This window comes from Lissotriton helveticus, chromosome 11 (assembly GCF_964261635.1).
Source record: "Lissotriton helveticus chromosome 11, aLisHel1.1, whole genome shotgun sequence".
Lineage (NCBI taxonomy): Eukaryota > Metazoa > Chordata > Amphibia > Caudata > Salamandridae > Lissotriton > Lissotriton helveticus.
In genome coordinates this window covers 546,185,876-546,210,620 of record NC_136072.1, presented here as the reverse complement: position 1 = coordinate 546,210,620, position 24,745 = coordinate 546,185,876, and the positions used below count along the sequence as shown (strand labels likewise).

The window sequence follows — 24,745 nt, the reverse complement described above, 5'->3', positions numbered from 1 at the left end:
ACAACAACAAGTGAACAGGGTCGAAGGAAGGTACAACCCCTATACACCGAGGTCATGTTTTCCTTCACATAGTTCTGTGTATTTGCAGAATCCCTGCAACAATGGACCTTACAGCTGCTACGCATGGGAGTGGCTGGGGGGCACTGTAGGAGGTGATGCACTGAGTTAGGCACATTTATTCACATCATATGGGACTGCACCTATATACAATCCAACTGGCAAAAAGTACATGAGGTAATCAGCGAGGTTCTTGCAATTTCTCTCCGTCCGGAGGTGCGTAGATGCCTTCTCAACATCTGGGAGCCCACTGATTTAAACAATTACCAAACATTATGGGTCACTCTGGGGCTTACAATAGCTAAAGGGAACATAGCGCAGCTTTGCGGGGGCCGCTCACGCACCCATGCTTTCAGACTGGAAAAAAGATCTCGATTGGTGCATGTGTAGGGAGAAGACAGTCTATATAGCCTGGGGCTGCCCCCGAAAATGGTCCAAAATCTGGGACCCATGGAACTCCTATAGGGGGAATATTTGTAGCCCACCCCGTGGAATTGACCCTGATATTGCCTCTTCCCCCATGACTTCCAATAGAAAATACTGTTTCATCAATGATCGCTGTTTATTTCCACTGTAAACATATTTGCCTAATCCTTCGTACTGTATGTAAATGTCAATGACTCTTAATGAAAAGAATTATTTAAAAAAACTAGACCTTACCCCAAATAATATCCAGGGATGCCTCAACAGCGGAAACAAGCGTCTCAGAAGGTTACCTTGAGTGAGAGAGGCGAGGGAGTAACAAGGACAATGTGGGTAAGGATTAGAGTTTACATCGCTCCCATGGCTGGAGCTTGAGGAAATGTTTTCTAAATACTCAGTCAGGCAAGACAAGTTGTATTCACATTGGCCTCCTGGTAACTGGCATTCGGACCTGCCCTCAGCCGCTTGCTCGCCGGAGATCGAGCGGCTGTTGGTTGCAAGTATAAGTACGGGAGCTAAGTGAAGGAAGGAGTGCTTGGAGGGACAGACTCCACGCTAAAAACATACATTTTGGCGGATGTAAAACTAGAATGGTCTCCATAGACCGTGTTAGCTGAATTACGTGGCCATCTTGAAAGGACCCAGGGTGCGCTACGGTATTCACTAAGGAGGACTCCAATGTATTTTCCTTATAGTCAACACCTTAATAGTGGCACACGAGGAAAGTAGTGAGAGCTTATGGGTTGGGACAGGGAGGCGGGGGCTTAAAGAAGTAAAAAAAAAAGTATGTGTTTCTTAGTCAGGTATTGTTGCCGGTGGAGCCTGAAGTGACTGTGGCACCATCATTAAAAGGTAGTAACAGTGGCCCGAGCTAACATCAAATGTAGGTATTCAATAAAGAGGACTCCAAAGTATTATCCCCACAGTCAACACCTACATAGTGGCGCACGGGAAAAGTAGTAAGAGCTTATGGGGTGGGGTGGGTAGATGGGGGCTTAAAATATTAAGAATAGTTTCTTGGTCAGGTGTCATTGCTAATGGAGCCTGGAGTGACAGTGGCGGACATCATTTAAAGGTTATAACAGACGCTAGGAGTTAACATCAAATGTAGGGTAATGCCTCATATGTGTCTCAGATTAGATTTACTAGTGCCTGATGGCAAAATGAAGGAAATCCGTAAAGGATCTAAGGAATGTGTTAATATTACAGCTGTACACATAAACCTCAATGGTGTGATCTAGAGATGATAACACAAGGAAAGGAATAAGCAAAAAGGATCACTGAATGAATTCTGCCCAGGGTTTATCATTGTTCAATCCCTGGGTGTGTGATTTCAAACGGAACACCCAGCGTTGTTCCTGTGCAAACAAGGTTCTAGCTGTCCAGCTATGACTGGATTCAACAACAGTCCATCGTAAACTGTCGGGTGTGTGGTGTGCCTCAAGGAAATCTGAACACATCTTAGTGTTGGTTTTATTGCAGCGTATCATTATCATTTTTTTTTTTAAACAATTTTTATTATTTTGCAATTGAACTGATACGGTAACCAAGATAACCAGCAACATACAAAAGGGGGGGTTCAGTTACAGGCCACAGGTGTGTATCTTCCTGCAGCGTATCATGCTGCAGTGCTCGCTGATTCGTATTTTGATAGGTCTGGTAGTCATGGCCACATAACGAAGTTGGCAAGGGCATGTAATTAAGTAAACACAATTTCTAATATTGCAATTAGTGTGGCGTTTCTGTTGCCAAGGTCTTTGTAAACCCAGGTTTATGCTTTTCGTCGTTGTTGTTGTGAAAGGGCATACAGAGCAGGATCCACAGGGGAAATTACCCTCAATTGGTAGAAGACCTCATAAGGTGGTCTGCGTGTCTTGTGGAACAGAGGGGCGAGTATGTGCAAGAAGATCCTTAAGATTTTGTGTTCGCTTGTATGCAAAAAGAGGTGGTGGCCCATGTTCAAGGTTTCCTGTGTTAAGGATCGTCCAGTGCTTTTTGATGACTTTCTGTATTTTAGGTTAGTGTGTCAGTCAGAGGATTTTCTCTGCCTTCACTAAAGACTAAAAGAGAGTAGAGACAAACCTCTGACTGACACACTGACCTGTGTGACGATTTTCACTCCCATCTCTAATAGAATACAGAAAGTCATCAAAAAGCACTGGGCGATCCTTAACACAGGAAACCTTACTACGAATGTGTATAGAATGTTAACACAGGTTGGATGTATATCGCTAAACCTGTGACATTATTATTTTTTTTTAAACTTTATTTTTGTTGCAGGTACACACACGTATATCCTCAGCCCGTGGGCTGCATTTCCAAACCATCAATTGTGAGCTGATCTAGGATATAGTTATAGACACGACCCATCAGCCCACATCCCGGAGGCCGGGCGGCGCAGCTGTAATCAGTCAATCGGACATTATATAGTCAGCATCAGTGCGTGTCATCTATGTCGAGTCGGTACCCTGCATTTTATCATACAATAACCCCCCCCCCCCCTCCCTCAACTATGGTCGTTGTGACTGAATAACAACCCCTACAAGCTCGTTGCCACATCATTTCCTTTTGCCGCATAATCTTCGGTGCAACTTCCCTATGACCACAGTTTCACCCTCTACCACCTCCCCCCATCCCCGCACTTCCCCCCAGAACAGCACCTTTTCGGTCTTTGCTTTTAAAATTTCTCCTCGATGTTGCATACCTCCCCACTCATGTCTTCGCAGTTGTGAGGTAGATCCCACTCCTGTTGTAGGCCCTCCATGGCCGACCTAGCACACCTCACTGCCCTCCCTCTAAACCATGGTATTGTCTCCATTTCGCCCAGACCCTCTGAAACTTTTTTGGGCACCCCCTCGCCTTATATGTCACCCTTTCTGCCGCCATGTAGAGATCCAGGCCCCTTCTCCATTCCTCTATGTCTGGTGTCTCCGTGGCCCCCCAATGTTTTGCGATGTCCCTCTTGGCCACCACTAGCGCCAGTACTAAAAATATAAGTTGGTTGCGTGGTAAGTCTATTTCGTTAGTCATGCCTAACAATGCCAGTTTCGGTTCGCGCTCTATTTCTATCCCCAGGACTTCCCCCAGCTCCGTGAAAATGTGTGTCCAGTATATGCATATTTTATCGCACGACCATATTGTGTGATAAAAGTCACCTGGGTGTTGTTGACATCTGAGACACCGGGGGTCTGTTATTTTCCCTGTTTTGAGGAGACGTACTCTATCAAAGTATGTCCTGTGTAGCACGTTCAGCTGAATGAGCCTCAACCGTGACTTAATCGCTACCTCGCGCGGGTGCATCAAGACCATCTCCCAATCCAAGTCCTCCATCTCGCCTACCTCCGCCTCCCATACTCTTCTAAGTTTCGTTAAGTCCCCCAGCATATTGTTGGTGAGTGTCTTGTATGTGAGCGAGACCGCCTGATGTGTTATCTGTTCCTGCAGGAGCCTACCTTCCAGTGGAGCGTATTCTGGCAAATCTGTGGGTGTGATGTTTTGGGCCCTCCATGCATGAGTCAATTGTGTATGTTTGAAAAGTTGCGAGTGGTGTAGTCCGTATTCCATTTGTAACCTGTCGAACGACTTCAATTCCCCCCTATATATGACATCGCCAATATGTGAAATACCTATGTTATCCCATCTCTGGAAACCTTTCAGCTTTTTAAGTTCAGTCAGCCAATGGCATTGCCATAGCGGCGTCTGTCTAGTTGGTCTCTTATCCCACCCCATACGTTTTGTCGCTCGCGTCCACGCCTGTAGTGTGAGCAATGTTGCCGGTAGAAGCGATCTCCGTATCTTACCCCCGTAGAGATAGTGATATACGCTGTGGGGTGACAGCTTCTGCCGTTCCAGTGCGTAAGTCGGGTGGTCGGCCGGGGCATGGATCCACTCGTTTATTGGCGTCAGGTGCTCCGCCCAGTAGTACGCTTCTAGATTAGGCAGGGAAATCCCCCCCACTGTACTGGTGCCGCTGGAGCGTCTGAAGTGCAATACGTGGTTGTTTCCCCAGCCACAGAAAGGAACGTAGGTCTGCCTGGACTTTGGGTAGCGTGGCGGCCGGGAGCGGGTAGTATTCGTTTTGGAGGGCATAGAGGAACTTGGGAAGGGTAATCATTTTGTACATTGCGGCCCTTCCTAACAGGGTGAGCGGCAGTTGTCTCCATCTATTCATGTCCTCCACCGCCTCAGTCATGACCCGCTCTACATTTCTGTGGAACGAGAGCGCCTTGTCTAATGTAACATATACCCCCAGGTATTGAAACCCCTCAGTGGTGGTGAGCAGTTGGTCAGGTAGGATCCCCCACCTATCAGCTCCTTGTGGGTCATAGAGTATAGATTTGTTCCAATTGATAGTATGACCCGCTCTTGCGCCAAAGCCCTCTGGTTCCCTGAATAACTCCGGGACCGAAACCTCTGGTTCCGTTATGTATAGCAGCACGTCATCTGCATACAACGATATTTTCTCCTGTGTTTCCCCGGACGTTTCCCCAAAGAAGCCGTGGATTTCGGGGTTTTGTCTAATCTTGGCGGCCCGGACCTCGATTGTGAGCGTGAATAGTAAGGGGGACAATGGGCATCCCTGTCTCGTGCCTCTGGACACCTGAAATTCTCTGGACAGTCTGCCATTGACTCGAACACGTGCTGTCGGAGCTGTATACATTAACTCTATCCACCCCTGAAATTTTGGGCCAAGGCCGAACCGTTGCAGTGTTGCCAAAAGGAATAGCCAATGTACAGCGTCGAACGCTTTTTCTGCGTCTAAGGATAGAAACCAGTGGGGTTCCTTTCTGTCTCTGACTTCCTGCAACCAATTGTGTGTGCGTCTCAAATTTAGTTTAGTTGCTCTGTCTGGCAGGAAACCTGACTGGTCTGTGTGGATGAGATCTGGGATCACCGACCTCAGGCGCGTCGCCAATATTGTAGCCAAGATCTTCACCTCAAAGTTAAGGAGTGAAATGGGGCGATACGAAGCACAGTCGTCAGTGGGTTTGCCCTGTTTGTGAATCGGTACAATGGTGGCCAAAGCGAGGTCGGGTGGGAGTCGTCCCTCCTGATATGATTCAGTGTAGAGGGCTTTCAGGTGGCGCGTCAACAAATCTGCTGTACGTTTAAAAAATTGCGCGGGGAATCCATTGGGTCCCGGCGTTTTCCCCGTTTTGAGCTTAATGATGGCCTCGGAGATCTCGTCTAGCGAGATATCTGTCTCCAGAGCCGAACTGGATTCAGTGGCTAGAGCCGGCAGATCTACTCCCTCCATATAGTGCAGTGCGTCCTCAACCGTCCCGAGGTCTCTCGCAGCATAAAATCCTTCATAGTGTGCCGCAAAGGTCTCGGCTATCTCTTGTTCGGTGCACACCATGACGTCATCTGTCCGCCTAATCTGTTCCACCCATCTGTCTGCCCTCTCCTTCCTACTCAGCCACGCTAGGAGCTTGCCTGATTTGTCGCCCACGTCATAGAGCCGATGCAGGGTGGCTAGCGATTGCGTCCGCGCCTCGTTCGAGGCTATTTCCCTATATTCCCGTTGCTTGTCTAGCAAAAGCCGTAGAGTACCGTCTTCCTTGTGTGTCTGGTATTCTCCCTCTAAATGTAGTATTTCGGCCTCCAGTCCCACTATCACTGCCTGCTGTTTCCTACGGTCCTCCCGCAGCCTACTCTGTGCCCTGTCTCTCAGAACCGCTTTCATGGCCTCCCAAAAGGTCACTCCAGAACCAACCGTGCCTTCATTTTCTGCTACGTATACTTTAACGTCCGCCCTGAGTCCTCTTATCATTTCTGGCTTCTGGAGATCCCAGGCTGCCAGTCGCCATTCTGAGCCTGTCCCACCTCTGTCTGCCCCCACCTTAGCGTATAACGGAGAGTGGTCCGAGATCCCCCGTGCCTTATACTCCGCCTCGTCCCCAGTGGTGAGATATTGCCTGGCCATGAAAATATAGTCCAGTCTCGAGAACACTCTATGTGCCCCGGAGTAAAAGGAGTAATCCTTATGCGTGGGGTGTCGCCATCTCCATACGTCTGTGAGACCCAGGTTGGCCACGTGTTGTGATAGTGTCGTCTCCGCCCCTCCCCTACCTGTTGTCCCCGTGCGGTCTAGCTCTGCCGACATAACGGCATTAAAGTCGCCTCCCACTATTTGTAGTGTGTCTGCAGTGTTCATGAGGATCGTAGCTATCGCCGTATATGTGCGTGCCTGTAGTTTCGGTGGGGCGTAGACTGAGAGTACTGTGTATCTTTGCCCCCGCCATAGTCCCTGTACTCCTGCATATGTCCCTTGTGGGTCGCTCCAAGTACGTGTTGTTTTGAATGGGAATGCTTTGTTTACCAGTATAGCAGCTCCTCTTGAGCCTTGGGTGTACCCCGCATGGGCTAGGACCGCATACCTCCCTCTAGCTATGAAGTTACATTTTTCGTCCCTGAGGTGTGTCTCCTGCACGAGGGCAAAGTCCGGCGCCACTCTCTTAATATAGTCATTTACTAGTCCCCTCTTTATCCTCGAGCCCAGGCCATTCACATTCCATGTGAGGATCGATACCCCCCTGCCGTCTTGTAGCGGTGTCGTCAGTGTACCTGCCACGGTGTGGTGCGGTGTTCATGTTCTGTTCGAGTCTATGCTGGACGCCAGCGGCTGTACTGCAATCCCTCTGATTGTGGCTGTCTTCCCCCCCGCCCCCTCCCAACCCCAACTTGTGTAACTGCTCCCCCCCGCGATCCCCCCCCCCCTCCCCACCTCCTTCCCCATCCAGACTCATCCCCTCTGAGGACCGAGCTTTCAGTAGGAGTCGGTCTGTCGCCCGTCCACACCTGCCCACTATTTAGTTATATTGAAACTTGAAGAAAATTTTAAACTGAGAACAACTTCCCCAAAAAAGAATAGGAAGACAGTGGTAAAGGAAAACAAAAAACAGGGGGTAGTGACAACTTGTGTGCTATCGTGTGCTCCGGCCGACGTCTGATCTAGCCCACTCCAGCGTTGTGATTAACAAGGACCCCCTGGGTAATGCTCTATTAGACTCCTAGGGCAGGGTAAACAACCTGTATGCGAAAAACTCCTAGGCAGTCAAAAAAACTTTCAATAAAATAAACAAGTAAGAGAACCCAAGTCAAGGACAATTGCAAAAGCTGTAGGGGTGATCTAAATTCATCAATTTTTAATGGAAACACATATATGTTTAATGTAAACAATAACACAAACACAATTCAATAATAAAATGACTAAATAACACAATGCTAAAAATTCACAACCAAGGAATTACATTAAAAACAATTACAAATTCAATTTATAAAAGGAACACCAATCCTGAAGGTGTCCAGCTGAAAAGACAAAACAGTACCCGACGCGCGTTTCGGCGACTTAACGCCTTCTTCAGGAGCCACAAGGCATTCTAAAAATAATAATACAAAAACATGACATGAGACACGGTACATTTTACATTCTTACATGTGTTAATAACAAAATCAGCAATTGCATATTTCAATTAACTTTAAAAAAGACCGTTCCATCATAACAACTAATACAGTGCCTTGGAGCGAAGGTGATCTCAGAAAAACTTTGTTTACTTTCTGTTCACTGATTGATGCATATCGGCTAGTAGTGCGAGAGTACAACACATGTATCGTTAATTAGGCAATAAATAATTACAGGGCACATTTTTGCCTAACACATGTTCGATGGATTCAAGCTATTAACTATAATAATGATACATTCAACAACTTACTTCATGCAGACCAGGGATTTGTTCGGTCAATGCTCAACCGTAAAGTTCTATGAGGACCAGTGGGTCTAAATGGGGTGAAAAATACGTGGGGGAGAGGGGGGGAAAAATTTGTTATAATCCCAATGTTCCCGAAGATAGGAGAACAGTGAATGAATTGAGCACAAGCGATGGCATATAAGCGGCCAAGAGCATTTATTGGATTTTAATCACATAATTAACGTGGCCAAGGATCGATCTCTAAAATAAAAAGGATCCACATCGATAGGGAATACAAGGGCTAAAAAACAGTGATTTACATTGCATGTTAATACCTGATATAAGTATGCGAAGATTACAATCCTAAATGGGGTATGCTGTCAGGTAGAGGTTCATATAAATATCCAAAACGAACAACGAATCTGTGAAAGGTGGAAAAAAGTCCGTTTTATTCTCTATCCTATGGACGTGTCGGAATTGGTAGGACACACAAAAAGATAAGATACGAAATAAAGGGGAGGTTTACAAGGTGATTCCATATACCTGCAAAGTGATGTCTGAGTGCCTGGATGTTTCTTATAGGGTGCAGCCGAAGGCAATAGTCACGACGTGTTGCCCAAGGCGAAAAAGAACCTGAAATCAGGTATAGATACATTACTGAATGTCTATCTCAGTGACACCATTGGGCATAGTTCAATTGTAAACAGGCACAGATTCAGTGCGTCTGGTGATGCAAAATTGCAAATAACGTAAAGAATAAACAACAGATAACAACTGATAACAAACGAATCAGAGACACATTGAGCTAAAAATTTAAGAAAAATTTAAGAGAAAAGAGACAGTGGGCGCTTAGGTGCAAGCGTACACGATGTGCAAGTCTCTCTGTTAATACAATATTTATGAAGACGATGTTTGTGGACAATATTAATAATCACTACCTCAGCAATGGAATTGCGCTGTTCCAATAAGGTAAAATCAATTAAAATTGGTCGGGGTCGGCGACGGGGTGTCGGACCTGTAAGAAATAAAGATTAAACTATCAATATATGCACCCTTCGCTGCTAGAGTCTGCTGGCTAACATTGTAAGACTCGTGCAAACCTACAAGGAACGTCTCACAAATAGAGATGGCGGTAAGGCGGGCAATTCTCACCTAGCACAGGCAGGATATGCCCAAAAGCTGCCCACTCGGTAACGCAATTAATGCGACTGTCCAAGTGTGGAGTGAGATCCAATTGGAGGGGATACACAAGGAGGATGAGCTTATAAAGATGCCAGGAGCCGTTGCGGGATATCAAACCTACAAAATACAAATGAACTGTCAATAGGTGTACCGTGAAGTGCACCATTAAACTGTGGATGTATACTATCCAATGAAGCATCGGCAATGCAAAGCTATAGACAAACTCTCTCGATTAGCGGTGGCGGAAAGGGGAGCAGTTCTCACCTGGTGTCGGCAGGATGTGCCCAATGTATGCGCACTCCGAGAATCGGTAGTGCGGCTGTCCGGGTGTCGGGTAATGATCAACCGACACTCGGATGGCAGTTTGTTTAAATATCAAACCTCACCTGGAGACTAATGAATAGGTGGAGCTTACAGCAAAAAAAGTTTAGGAGGGAGGATGACGGACATAGATGAAAGACTCCGTCCACCCTGTAGTTGTTTGCCCATACTCGAATTAGAACAGAAAAAACGAAAAATGCATTAAATTCACAATATGCATTTTAAGAAGGAGCCTATATTAAATATCGTGTACCCCAATAGATGCAAGGGATCGAGTGTGGATCGATCCGATATAAGGAGAATCTCTCGAGGGGAGGCGCTGGCTTCACTGTGGGCAAAATGAAGGAAAGGAAAAACGGACTAGATTAAAACGTTACCGAAAATGTTAAACGGGATGAATAGTCTACTTAAATAAACACTTCCATTACTGTGACTTAAAATACAAGTGAGCCCATGGAGTAAGTGGCAAAGAGACTATACAACGCAATTACTGGAAGAAAATTAATTATAAACAGGGAATATGCCGATTGGTTAATCAATAAGTATAATGGCCCAATATAGTTAATATCAGAAAGGGTAACAATAGGGAGTCACCAAAATCGTGGACCATAAATTTATCATAATGATGTGAACCATATTTACAGTAGAAACCAATGCTTACAATTACACAGTAATGTAAGGGCTGACATGGAATCACATAAATTCATATAGTACCTAAGTCAAATGATGGCATTCTCCCATGGGATTTTAGAGTTCAATCCCTTTTTGAAGGTGCCCAGAGAGAAGATCCAAAAGACTTCACGTTTCTTACGTGCTTTGGTGCCACCTAAGTTGTCCGCAAGTCTGATTTTTTCGATGATACACCATTTGAAGTCATTTGGGGTGTGATTTTTTTCTTCGAAATGTTTGACCAGGGGTGCTGTGAGTTTATGCGTTCGAATCGCTGAACGATGTTCGGTCAGTCTTACCTGAATCGGTCTTGATGTTTCGCCAACATAACCGAGTTGGCAAGGACATATGATAAAATAAATGCAATTGGCCGTCTTACAATTCCACATGTCTCTAGCCTCAAAATGACATCCGTTGTGCTCAAAAGAATCACCTTGTAAAATACTAGAGCAAGACTTACAGGAAGAGCATTTGACCGTACCTCTCACTGGGAAATTATTTCCAATTGACCTTTGAACAAATTCGGAGGTGGAATCAGCAAGGTTGGTACAGTTCCTTCTCAGTGAGAAGGAACTGTACCAACCTTGCTGATTTTGACATTCAAGCCAATATTATGCGCCAAAAGTTCTTAAATAGAGGATACCCCCACAGGCTAGTGCGAGATTCCTTTAAACGAGCCAGATTTTACGATCGAGATGCTCTACTTAGAAAAAAGGTCCCCAAACCCAAGAATCAACTAGTCTGTGTGACCAAACATTCAACATTAGATAATACTGTCAAACATATTGTGAATAAAAACTGGCATATTTTGAATTCTAATCCTACTTCACATTTTAAATTTGAAAAACCACTGTTTGCTTACAAACGCAACAAAAATTTAAAAGATCTGATTGTGCATTCGCGGTTTAAATCGAATGGTTCCACCTCCGAATTTGTTCAAAGGTCAATTGGAAATAATTTTCCAGTGAGAGGTACGGTCAAATGCTCTTCCTGTAAGTCTTGCTCTAGTATTTTACAAGGTGATTCTTTTGAGCACAACGGATGTCATTTTGAGGCTAGAGACATGTGGAATTGTAAGACGGCCAATTGCATTTATTTTATCATATGTCCTTGCCAAACTCGGTTATGTTGGCGAAACATCAAGACCGATTCAGGTAAGACTGACCGAACATCGTTCAGCGATTCGAACGCATAAACTCACAGCACCCCTGGTCAAACATTTCGAAGAAAAAAATCACACCCCGAATGACTTCAAATGGTGTATCATCGAAAAAATCAGACTTGCGGACAACTTAGGTGGCACCAAAGCACGTAAGAAACGTGAAGTCTTTTGGATCTTCTCTCTGGGCACCTTCAAAAAGGGATTGAACTCTGAAATCCCATGGGAGAATGCCATCATTTGACTTAGGTGCTATATGAATTTATGTGATTCCATGTCAGCCCTTACATCACTGTGTAATTGTAAGCATTGGTTTCTACTGTAAATATGGTTCACATCATTATGATAAATTTATGGTCCACGATTTTGGTGACTCCCTATTGTTACCCTTTCTGATATTAACTATATTGGGCCATTATACTTATTGATTAACCAATCGGCATATTCCCTGTTTATAATTAATTTTCTTCCAGTAATTGCGTTGTATAGTCTCTTTGCCACTTACTCCATGGGCTCACTTGTATTTTAAGTCACAGTAATGGAAGTGTTTATTTAAGTAGAATATTCATCCCGTTTAACATTTTCGGTAACGTTTTAATCTAGTCCGTTTTTCCTTTCCTTCATTTTGCCCACAGTGAAGCCAGCGCCTCCCCTCGAGAGATTCTCCTTATATCGGATCGATCCACACTCGATCCCTTGTATCTATTGGGGTACACGATATTTAATATAGGCTCCTTCTTAAAATGCATATTGTGAATTGAATGCATTTTTCGTTTTTTCTGTTCTAATTCGAGTATGGGCAAACAACTACAGGGTGGACGGAGTCTTTCATCTATGTCCGTCATCCTCCCTCCTAAACTTTTTTTGCTGTAAGCTCCACCTATTCATTAGTCTCCAGGTGAGGTTTGATATTTAAACAAACTGCCATCCGAGTGTCGGTTGATCATTACCCGACACCCGGACAGCCGCACTACCGATTCTCGGAGTGCGCATACATTGGGCACATCCTGCCGACACCAGGTGAGAACTGCTCCCCTTTCCGCCACCGCTAATCGAGAGAGTTTGTCTATAGCTTTGCATTGCCGATGCTTCATTGGATAGTATACATCCACAGTTTAATGGTGCACTTCACGGTACACCTATTGACAGTTCATTTGTATTTTGTAGGTTTGATATCCCGCAACGGCTCCTGGCATCTTTATAAGCTCATCCTCCTTGTGTATCCCCTCCAATTGGATCTCACTCCACACTTGGACAGTCGCATTAATTGCGTTACCGAGTGGGCAGCTTTTGGGCATATCCTGCCTGTGCTAGGTGAGAATTGCCCGCCTTACCGCCATCTCTATTTGTGAGACGTTCCTTGTAGGTTTGCACGAGTCTTACAATGTTAGCCAGCAGACTCTAGCAGCGAAGGGTGCATATATTGATAGTTTAATCTTTATTTCTTGCAGGTCCGACACCCCGTCGCCGACCCCGACCAATTTTAATTGATATTACCTTATTGGAACAGCGCAATTCCATTGCTGAGGTAGTGATTATTAATATTGTCCACAAACATCGTCTTCATAAATATTGTATTAACAGAGAGACTTGCACATCGTGTACGCTTGCACCTAAGCGCCCACTGTCTCTTTTCTCTTAAATTTTTCTTAAATTTTTAGCTCAATGTGTCTCTGATTCGTTTGTTATCAGTTGTTATCTGTTGTTTATTCTTTACGTTATTTGCAATTTTGCATCACCAGACGCACTGAATCTGTGCCTGTTTACAATTGAACTATGCCCAATGGTGTCACTGAGATAGACATTCAGTAATGTATCTATACCTGATTTCAGGTTCTTTTTCGCCTTGGGCAGCACGTCGTGACTATTGCCTTCGGCTGCACCCTATAAGAAACATCCAGGCACTCAGACATCACTTTGCAGGTATATGGAATCACCTTGTAAACCTCCCCTTTATTTCTCATCTTATCTTTTTGTGTGTCCTACCAATTCCGACACGTCCATAGGATAGAGAATAAAACGGACTTTTTTCACCTTTCACAGATTCGTTGTTCGTTTTGGATATTTATATGAACCTCTACCTGACAGCATACCCCATTTAGGATTGTAATCTTCGCATACTTATATCAGGTATTAACATGCAATGTAAATCACTGTTTTTTAGCCCTTGTATTCCCTATCGATGTGGATCCTTTTTATTTTAGAGATCGATCCTTGGCCACGTTAATTATGTGATTAAAATCCAATAAATGCTCTTGGCCGCTTATATGCCATCGCTTGTGCTCAATTCATTCACTGTTCTCCTATCTTCGGGAACATTGGGATTATAACAAATTTTTTCCCCCCTCTCCCCCACGTATTTTTCACCCCATTTAGACCCACTGGTCCTCATAGAACTTTACGGTTGAGCATTGACCGAACAAATCCCTGGTCTGCATGAAGTAAGTTGTTGAATGTATCATTATTATAGTTAATAGCTTGAATCCATCGAACATGTGTTAGGCAAAAATGTGCCCTGTAATTATTTATTGCCTAATTAACAATACATGTGTTGTACTCTCGCACTACTAGCCGATATGCATCAATCAGTGAACAGAAAGTAAACAAAGTTTTTCTGAGATCACCTTCGCTCCAAGGCACTGTATTAGTTGTTATGATGGAACGGTCTTTTTTAAAGTTAATTGAAATATGCAATTGCTGATTTTGTTATTAACACATGTAAGAATGTAAAATGTACCGTGTCTCATGTCATGTTTTTGTATTATTATTTTTAGAATGCCTTGTGGCTCCTGAAGAAGGCGTTAAGTCGCCGAAACGCGCGTCGAGTACTGTTTTGTCTTTTCAGCTGGACACCTTCAGGATTGGTGTTCCTTTTATAAATTGAATTTGTAATTGTTTTTAATGTAATTCCTTGGTTGTGAATTTTTAGCATTGTGTTATTTAGTCATTTTATTATTGAATTGTGTTTGTGTTATTGTTTACATTAAACATATATGTGTTTCCATTAAAAATTGATGAATTTAGATCACCCCTACAGCTTTTGCAATTGTCCTTGACTTGGGTTCTCTTACTTGTTTATTTTATTGAAAGTTTTTTTGACTGCCTAGGAGTTTTTCGCATACTAGCCCACTCCAGCAGCATTCAAGAGTGGGAGTCTTGTGTAGCCGTTTCTGACCCACTATATTTGTCAGAGTTGTCCTGTTCCATGTCTCGTATCACAGTCACTAATGGGTGGATGGAGCTCTGATGCGTGTCTCTTACATCGACCTCCGCTTCCGAGTCTCTAGATTCGGCCTCATCCACACCATCCCCTTCCGAGCAGGCCTGTTTGTGTGCACCCTGTAGTAGCGGGTCCGCCATACCGGAGGCTCCTGGCGACTCCGACCTCCCCCTCCTACTTCCCGTCGCTGAGCTCGCTCGATAGGGGGTTCCTGAGGCACGAGAGCGCATCCTCCTTGCTTTTTGCCTTTGTGGTTTTGGGAGATTCCATTGTGTCTCTTCTCGTACAGTTCTGTCCGTTTCCTCTCGCCTCGCAGCTTCCCTGCCGTTGAGTATCGGTCTCTCTTCGAGCCATTGCCATGCCTCGTCCGGGTGGTTGAAGAAAATAGCCTTCTCCTTGTATATAACTTTAAGTTTCGCCGGGAAGAGCAGCATGTAGGTAATGTTCATAGATCTGAGCTTGGTTTTCACTGAATCGAAGGACCGTCTCTGCTTCTGCACCTCCTGGCTATAGTCTGGGAAGATCATGATGTGCGTGTTCTCTAGCCTTATGACTCAGAGTTTCCGTGCTTCGCGTAGAATCAAGTCCCTATCAGCGAAGTTGAGGAAACGTGCTATCACAGGCCTAGGTCTCGCACCCTCCGGGGGTTTCGCCAGCAGTGCTCGGTGAGCTCTTTCTATTACAAAGCATGCTGAGAAGTGTGCCTCCGGGAAAGTCTCTTTGAGCCACGTGTGCAGGAACGCCGCCATGTTATTCCCTTCAATTCCTTCCCGGAAACCTACGAATCGCAGGTTGTTGCGACGCGCCCTATTTTCGGCATCATCGACCTTCCACAGCAGCTGCCTGTGTGACGCTTGGAGTTCTGCCATGTCTTTCCGAATCGTTGTAATCGAGTCCTCTGCCTCCCCAATTCGCGATTCTGTCTCCGTTACTCTGGCTGAGAGGTTCCTGAAATCCTGGCGCAGGAGTGTGACCTCAGATCCCACCTCTCCGATTTTCACTTCCAGTGCCGCCCGTGATTCTTGAATATCTGTTCTTGAAGCTTGGATTGCTGCGAGCAGTGCCCCCGTGTCTATGTGGCCATCCGCCGACGTGTCCTGGTTCCCCCTGGCCTTTCATGGTGCTGCAAAATTGTCCATGGGGCATTTTTGCAGCGGTTTGGGCGGCGGGTCCTTTTTCCCCATGATGGTCGACGTGGGTCTATGTCTGACCTTGGCCGTGCGTGTCCCTCCCTGGCAGAGCAGTCGTGGAGGTCCTCTGCCCGGTCTCACCGGTCACTGGGTATGTCCACCAGGTTCCAGCTCCAGCATTCACCCCACACTCCTCTCTCAATATTGCGGTGTGTGATGCGGGGGGCTGGCGCCGTAGTGCCTCAGCTCCGTCTGCCACTGGTGTGCAACATCGAATCTGGCCGGACTCCTCCACCACGTGTCTCCGGATGTCGATGGATTACTACCGCCGCTCGCTATGTGCGGTCTGTGTCCGGGGGGAGCACCACGTGCATTTTATTTCAGTGACCTAGTTCATGCGGGCTCTGTTTCCTCGTATGATGTCCATCCACTCTCCCCCGTCGTTGATATTCCGCTACCGGGTCATTCACCCCACCACAGTGGCAGTTGCCTGTATGTGAGCCCACCCGTTATTGCCTCGGTTCCTGCCTCCTGTGCCGCTAGGGGGGGGGAGGGGGCGTCTATGCCCACTTACATTGCCGTGTCTGGGGCTCACCCGGGTGCCTCCCGCAGCTTGTTTGCGTGCCGCACCTTCCTCCTTCAGCTGCGGGGTTCCCCCACCGTCTCTCCCCTTTAGTAGGACTGTCCGCTCCTCCACCGCAGCAGACACGTATGTGGATGTCGCCAAGTCACTGCCTCAATGTTTCGCCGTGTTCCGCCCGGCCGGCGGGCCGTTGTGATGGTCAATGGGGCATGGGCCGGCGGTGCGTCGCCTCCGCTCCAGCCTCGGCAGGTTACTGCTCCCTGGGGTGGGTTATGGGCCAGCTGGCCAGCCCTCCCTCGATGGGCGCCCCCTCAGCAGCGGAGCCCCGCTACCGCTATAGTGGTGCGGCGGGTGAGATCGGCGGGATTGCCCCACACCTGCCGTCGGGATTGCTGTATGGATCTGCTAACGATGGGGGCTAGCGCCGACCTCTCCCCCCGTCGCGGAGTCTCATCACCTTTCACGGGCTCACTGCAGAGTCTCACAGCCTGTTGTTTCCCGTCTGAGTCCCGCCGCCATCTTGGTGAAGGTGTCCCCGATGCCGGTGTCTGCTGCAGGGGTCAGCCTGTCTTGGGTCTCGCACCGTCGAGCGTAATTTACCCCCGGTGGGCGCCCACTCACTTCTCCTGCTGCAGTCTGACTCCGTGACCCCCGCCGAGCACCGCTAGTATCTTCGGGGTTGCCGAAGCTGGGTGCCTGGCTTGTCCGCCCTGTTGGTACAGTTGTCACCGGGCTCCGGCGCCTCACCCGACCGCGGGTCTCCGATCCTCTGAGCCGGCCCACGTTTCGCCGATCTCACTGTGGCGCCGACTGGTTCCTGGCCGGGTGCAAGGGTCAGTGCTGCAACCCACCGGACATCGCTCCTCGGACACCCTTTTCAAAGCGTGGCCGCCATTTTGCCTCCTCGAGGTTCTCCACCGCCGCCGGCTAAACCCCCGTTTCTCTGGCCCTAAGGTCGTCGGGGCCGCCGTCTACCTCACCAGACAGCCTCCAGGTATTCCTCCACACTTTCTTTGTGATTTAGTGCTTCGTGGATGAGTTTTGTGTCGGATTTGATATCGGCCGGCCGGGAGCTCACGAGCTACACATCTAGCTCGGCATGCTGTTGGCCATGCCCCCCAAACCTGTGACATTATTTGCCTTATAAGGAGTGAAGCATGTCGACCTGACTATTAACCTATATCACTACTCACCCAATTTGCAATAACGAACGAACCCTCCTCACTAAAAGAATGGTATATGAGTTCCTTGTTTTTCTGTTTTTAATTATATATCGAACGGACTCAAGAATAAACATTACCTAGGGTATCGTTAATTTATTTTTAACATGTGCACACTCCAAACACACCACTGCGGCGTTCCTCTAAAAAGATCTCTGTCAAAGAGCCCTCGAGGAGCATAACGCCCAACGATGAAGCATGACACCTTAATGAGTGTGTGAGTGCTACTCTCCAAATTGGAGGATTTTCCCTGCATCCAACCTTTACTTAATGATGAAGATAGGCGTTTTGTCAACTACTCTTGCTCTTCACCGAGCCGACCCACGGCTCCCAGACGGCTCCATTGTCTCCCGCACGCCTTCCTACTACTCGTCAGGCGCACCCGCCTTCCTGTATGTTTCGCCTCGTGGATCGCCACAGCCACTCCCCTCTCATGCTCCTCGCCACCTGCCGTGTTCTGGCGAACAAACCATCCCCTCAAGCAGACACGGACATACGTTTACTCAGCTCCTGGGAGCACTCGCATCCACCCGACGTCGGGCGCACCTGCCTCAGCACCTCTCATCGTTTTCACGGCATCCAGCCCAGCACACGCCCGCGGTCTGTACCACCAACCCGCATCTCCACTTGAGGCGGCGCATACACCGTGCCTAATACAACTCAGAATACTGTCTCATCTTCTCTCCACTACATAGACTCCGCCGTACACCCCAGACCGGGTTGGAGTTATCACCGGTTAGAAGGGGTCTGCTCTCGATACTCCACTACACACGATACAGCCCTGAAGAGTCACAGGACCATTCCTAGTGACGAAACACGTGTTGGCGGGTTGTTTATTTCAATACGGTCGTTGCCTCATTAAATAACCTTTTAACTTCATACTGGTATCGACCATGGCAATTGTTATTTGTACAAGACTTCCATAACATTGTGTTATCCCCACTACGTGTGCCCGGGACTGTTCTCATACTGTTGCTCTTCAACTAAACTGTACGCTGCCGATGGACTAGCACTTACTCATAGGAACAGTTACTCTCTAGTGATTAAGACGTATTACCTTGGGAGCACGGGTACTGGACCTCTTTTCTTAGCTCCCGTCCCTCTCCTTGTGTATCAGACTCCATGAGAGGAACCAGTGCAATCTCACATATACACACAAAGCTAGTGGCAAGAACATTTTAAGGCCTGGGCAATTGCGCAGGGCCCCCACATTCCAAGTGTATCCCCGTGAAAGCAATCTTTCTCTCTAGCTTACTCTTGTGTATTTTTATACCTTACATTTTAACACGTAATTCAATATAGTTGGGCAACACAGGGCTTGAATTAGCAAAAAATGAGTAATAAAATTCAAAGTTGTTCCAAACAGGGGTCCCCAAATTATTTCTTGTCCAGAGCCCCCAAAATCCTTAAGGTGACACTGTGTAGTGGTAGTGAACACTTCCATTGCTCATGCCCTGCCAGAAAAGTAGGGCAGGCTTTCGTCAAGGTGGTACAGTATAGGCTGAAGAAACAAATGCTTTTATTTTCAAACAAAACAGATACAACACACGCAGCCACTATTAAATTTGCTTTTAGATCAAGCTTGTGACAGTGCATGTGCTGCATTCAGGCTCATTTGCGAGAGGTATTATTTACAATTAAAGGTTTGGAGGCCGCCGATTGCTTACCATTCGTTGGCTTCATGGTCACTCTTCTATGCTGTCTCCTAATTGTGTGTCTTTTCCTAATTGGCCTGAGCAGGCCAAGCATCATGCCCATTCCTTTTCTGAGGAGCAGAGTCCCAGCACAGATTGATTCAACTTAATTAGTGCCTGTCCACTGCTTGCATTTATTTATAATTTTATTTTATTTATTTATTTATAAAGTTTTATATAGCGCGAACTTGATCCCGAAGGATATGTGATAGAGGTATCATTTCTACTTCCTGTCTGCCACTCCCCCTCGTGCATGGTGCTTCTTTCACCTCGCAACCACCCCAGTTTTTAACGTTCTGCCATGTTGTACAGCATCTGTTTTCAACATGGCTGAAACGTATTTTTTAAAAGTGCGATGACGTAGCAACGCTCCTGTCACACTGTTTTTTTCAACTTTCAGCCATGTTGCACAGCAACATGGCTGACAATTAAAAACAAAGTGCTATGATGCAGTCACCGCTGGCTGCATCACAGCACTTTGTTTTTAACTTTGTAACTTTTTGGGGGGGATGTTTTATATAGCGCAAACACAACCCGAATAGCGTTTTACATGAGCACCAGTTGTGTTATATATGGACAAATTCCTTTTGTTGGGCATGGGGAAATTAAGTGTTTTGCCCAGAATCACAGGATGTTGAGCGTCCCTGCCGAGACTCTAATCCAGTTCCCCAGCTTCGAGGTTGACCTCTCTAGCCATAAAGCCACACCTTCTCACATTATTTACTTTCAGCCATGTTGCACAACGGCTGTACTGCTGTGCAACATGGCTAAAAAACATTGACAAAGCCATTAGGTTTTGCATAAGCGTGACCTATTGACTTTGCCAAAACTTGTGTTTTTTTAACGATTCCACTGATTAGTCCTTCAGGAGGATCCCTCTCAGAACTCAGGGTCAGAGTTTTGAATGTTGCATCTGCGAAGAGGTATGTGTTTCTGTTTAGTCTGTCAGAGATTTAGGCTTTCTCAAGAAGATAACTATATTCACAAGGGAGTGGAATAGAGTTCTGCGGAGGGGAGCGATAACAACTTCAAATTACAAATGTTACCCACACATGGTTCTCACCGTAGTGTCCCCGTTCTCTGTCAGTCATGCTGATATCTTCTCCCACCGGCTGCTCGTACAAGAAGAACTGGTAGCGGTGATACCCGGCACCATGTGGAGGGTGGGGGCGTTGGTATTCTAGAAAGAATTGATAAGAGATGGAACAGGTTAGACATGTTCTGGTAAGGCCCATATCACCTAAATTGCAGAAGAAGTTATGCCCCTAATGTGTGAGCGAGCTAATATCAAGCAGCAGCGACTAAGTAGCCATACACACTACTAAGGGTCTCATTTAGATGTGGTAGGTAATGAGAAATCAAAGTTTTCTAATTGCTTATGTGTGAAACCAACTAAGTTTTCAGTTAATTTGGGGGAGCACACATGGGAGAGAAGTAGAGAGCTGGAAAGCACATGCACTCTAATGGATTGCTTAACTAAAGATTTTAATTAAAATTCCCTGAAAGTGAGCAGGGAAAGGATAGAAACTAGCCAATCAGAGATATAGTAAAGAAGATACTCTATCTATGCTCTAGAGGAGGGATAAATACAAGATGGACACGTTGAGAAAAGGAAATGCATTGTATAAGACTCAAGCAAATGAGAGTGATAATAAAGCCAACCAATGGTAAGGAATTGGGGGGCTGTAAGCCCCTGTAGATTCTTTCTAAGTCCACAATAATCTTTTGCAACCAGACATCATGCAGTGTTTGGTAGGCTAGACCTAAAAAGGGGATAATTGAAGCCCCAGTGCATCCTGTTTAAAAAATGTTTTTTTAAATTTAGGGTGCCAGTTCTTTTTTACTATATAAAACAACACCACTTCATATTTTATAAAAGAAAAAATGCAAAGTATAAAAAGAACCAAAAGTCACACAAACAAACCCCTAAGAAAAGCCTAAGTAGAACAATTATTTTAAAAGAAATAACAACCATAAAATCAATTCTTTGATTGAATTCCACAACTAATGGAGAAAATGTCATTATCCAGCTCAAGTGATATTCTCGTTTTTTACACACCAGAGACAGCACAGTTTTCTTGTGAAACAACCTATAAACTCTTTCTATACTAGGTTATGTTTTGTGGAGTGGGGGTTGATAATATGCTGTACAAAGTATGCATATGCACCAAAAACAATGCAGTGGCACTGATGGATATTCCACCTGAGTCGCTGTCTTTTCTGTTTAGAACTTTAGCAATCATGCTTTTTATGCAAGAAAAACATGGCCTATAAAACAAGTGGCCCACAGACTAAGCATATAAAGGAATAGCTAGTTAGAGTAATTCTTTGGAGGGAACCCCTGGCTGTGTGTTAAGTAACCCTGGACATAGTTTGCGTAGTAGCGCTAAGATTTAGCTATGCGAAGTGCACTACGCAAGCTACGTGAACTGCGTAGTGCGGTAGGGAAAATTCTGTTCGCACTGATTGCACAGTGCCGTATGCTTGTGCGCACTGTGCAATCATTGCAAACGGCATCTTGCACAGTGCAAGTGGTCATTTTCTGCCGCTCGAGTAGATCTGTACTCGAGCGGCAGCTTTCTCAATGCGGACTGATAGTTTCTCATCGCGAGCATACGCGCCCACTCGCAATGAGAAACCTGACCTCCCCACGTTCTTTTCCTTGCTCGGCAACTTGATGTTCTTGATCGCGAACGAGGAAAAAGTCTTGCCGGGATGTTGATTTTGCTCACTCACGGTCGGCAACTTGACGTTGAGGACCACGGGCAAGCAAAAAATGCCTGCTCTGCGTTTTTGCACTGTGCTACGTGCAATTTGCGTAGTAGCGCAAACTACACACGATCCGCGAGCGTAGTCCTACGCCCAGGGTTACTGTTAATTAAAAGAATTTAAGAAAGCAAAAAAAGTCCCTAGAGGTGAAGGCCACGGTTTACACCCGTTATTTGACCAGAAGGCCACATCTTCCCACACAGACTGTGGATAACTTAAGAGGTGTATTATAGAGGCAGACTCTAAAAGTGCCTCATGCCAAATGTTCATTGTTTAGTATGGTTTTCAACTCATTTCATGTGTAATATTAGTTAGAAAAAACAAGAATTCTGAAAAAAAGGTTATATTTTATTCCAGACCTTGTTGACTGACAAATCTCACACCCAGTGTTCCCAGTGCTGAGAGATTCGGCCCATTCCTTGTGGACTCTTGGCACGTGTTCCACCCGCAAAGAGATGTGTATGGCAAGAAGCCACTCCCAAATCTGTCGAGCTTGAAGGGAAATTGCTCGAGATCTTGTGCCACCTTGCTTTTGAAGGTAGAACATGGTGATAGTATTGTCCATCCTGATGAGGACCCACAAACCCTGGATTTGAGGCATGCCCCCAGAAAAGTCAGAGATTTGGAAGAAATGAAGGACACATTTTCCAGATTGAGCTGAATCCCTAAGACGGAAAGAGATTCAGAGAGCTTCTGTTGAAATTTTTGCCGCATGAAAAGTCGGACCTTTTATTAACCAGTCGTCCAGGTTGGAAAATACCGGGTGACTGGAACGTCTTAGGAAAGCTTCTATCGGGGCCATGCATTTGGTGAAAACCCTGGAAGCAGATTTTAAACCGATTGGAAGCACTTTGAATTGGTAATGGCCACTTCGAACCTCAGAAATTTTCGATGCCTGGGTTGTATGGGAATATGGAAATAAGCATCAAGGAGATCAAAAGAAGACAGATAATCCCCTTTTTCCATGAGAAGAAGGATCTCCTGGAGAAAGAGCATCCTGTTGGATTGTTTTTGATGAAGTTGTTCAGCAACCTGAGGTCCATGACTTGCCTCCATTTTCCTGTCTTCTTCTTGATGAGGAAGAAGTGTGAATAAAATCCCTGATTGCGCTGGTTAAGGGGTACCTCCTCTATGGTATGTTTGAAAAGAAGTGATCTTATTTACTTTTTTAGATCGGAAAGATGACAAAGCTGAACTTTCTGCGGTGGGACATATGGAGTGTGCTGAATGAATTCTAGGGTTTGACCGTGCTGGAAGATGTCTAAAACCCATTTATCTGATGAAATGGACTTCCATTTCACAAAGAATTTTGAGAAGGCAGACCCGAATTGCAGTGAAACTGTGGTGGCAAGGACCTGGTGATTCTCATTACCTCATATTGGAGTCCTGGGGTCTTCCAGCACATTGCTGTCTCTTACGTCCGGTTGGTCTTGAATAAAACTGTGCAGCGTTGAATCGGAAAGATTGGTTGTACGGTTGGTATGTATTCTGTGGATAAGGTTGATATCACTGTTGGAAATGCGGGCAACATAGGTACTGCCCACAAACTCTACCTGGAAAAGATTGAAAGCGGCGTTGCTGGAGACTGCCTAGCGACTTAGCCGTGTCTGTGTCCGATTTTATGGACTGTAGTGCTTCGTCTATGTGCTTACCAAACAAGCACTCTCCATCAAAGGGCATATCAAGTACCTTGGCTTGTACTTCTGGATAGAAGGTAGTTGCTCACAGCCAACCCTGATAACGCAGCACGCTGCTCCTGCCATCTGGTGAAATGCGGTGGATGACACATCCATGGAGATCTCATTGAGCTTCCTGCCCAAAAACAATCTGAAATGGTGTTTTGATACTTCTATGTGTGCTGCTTAATGCAGCACACATAGAAGTTGCCAACGCAATTTTTTTCACAAGATGTGATTTTCTCGTTCTATGTGTGCTGCAGAATGCAGCATGCATAGACCGAGGAAAAAACAAGGAGAAATTAAAAAAATTCTAGTTGCGCCACCCAAAGCAACACCCATGGCATGCCCCATTCACGCAAAGTGTTACATGTGAAGGGGGCATATTTACAAGGACACTAAAAGCCACGCAGGGTGGCATTACGTGTCCTTGTAAATATGGGGCAGCAGGTTGCGCCGCCGGTGCATCATAAAAAGTGACTCACTGGTGGCGCAAGGGGCTTGTAAATAAGTCCCTCAGTCTTTTTAGCCGGCATTGGTAGATCAAGTCATCCCATTCATCATGAATATCCACGTTAGCATGGATCTCATCTTCTTCGATTTGTTGCTGATCCGCATTCTGGGTGTCCTCGATTTTTATTATCGGTGGAGGCAATACCCTTTCCCTGATGGATTTAGGAGTGCTTTGGCCAGCCACATCAATAGGAGCCTCTTGAGGAGGCGGAGGCCACTGAGGAGCATTAGCATCATGGAAAGGTCTGGTGGTTGCAGACAACTACGAAGTGCGAGTTCTTTCCCTCTGAAACCTCAATACTTCCAAAAGAAGAGAACTGGCTGCAGAGCTTTCTCGGGGATCGCTCCAAAGATTTGGAACTCCTTACCTCCAGCCGTACGTGGAATCTCTTCCGTTACTGCATTAAAAAAAGAAATAAAAATACTTCTAATGAACAA

At 45.9% G+C, this 24,745-nt stretch overlaps 1 protein-coding gene across 1 annotated transcript in view; it reads right to left on the bottom strand.

Annotated features, from left to right (window-relative positions):
• PEBP4 (phosphatidylethanolamine binding protein 4) overlaps positions 1 to 24,745 on the bottom strand; it is a 2,262,838-nt gene that overhangs the window by 188,516 nt on the left and 2,049,577 nt on the right. The window contains exon 6 of the mRNA XM_078665387.1: positions 20,413 to 20,529. Coding sequence (XP_078521513.1) covers positions 20,413 to 20,529 — 117 coding nt within the window. The remainder of the gene's footprint in view (positions 1 to 20,412; positions 20,530 to 24,745) is intronic.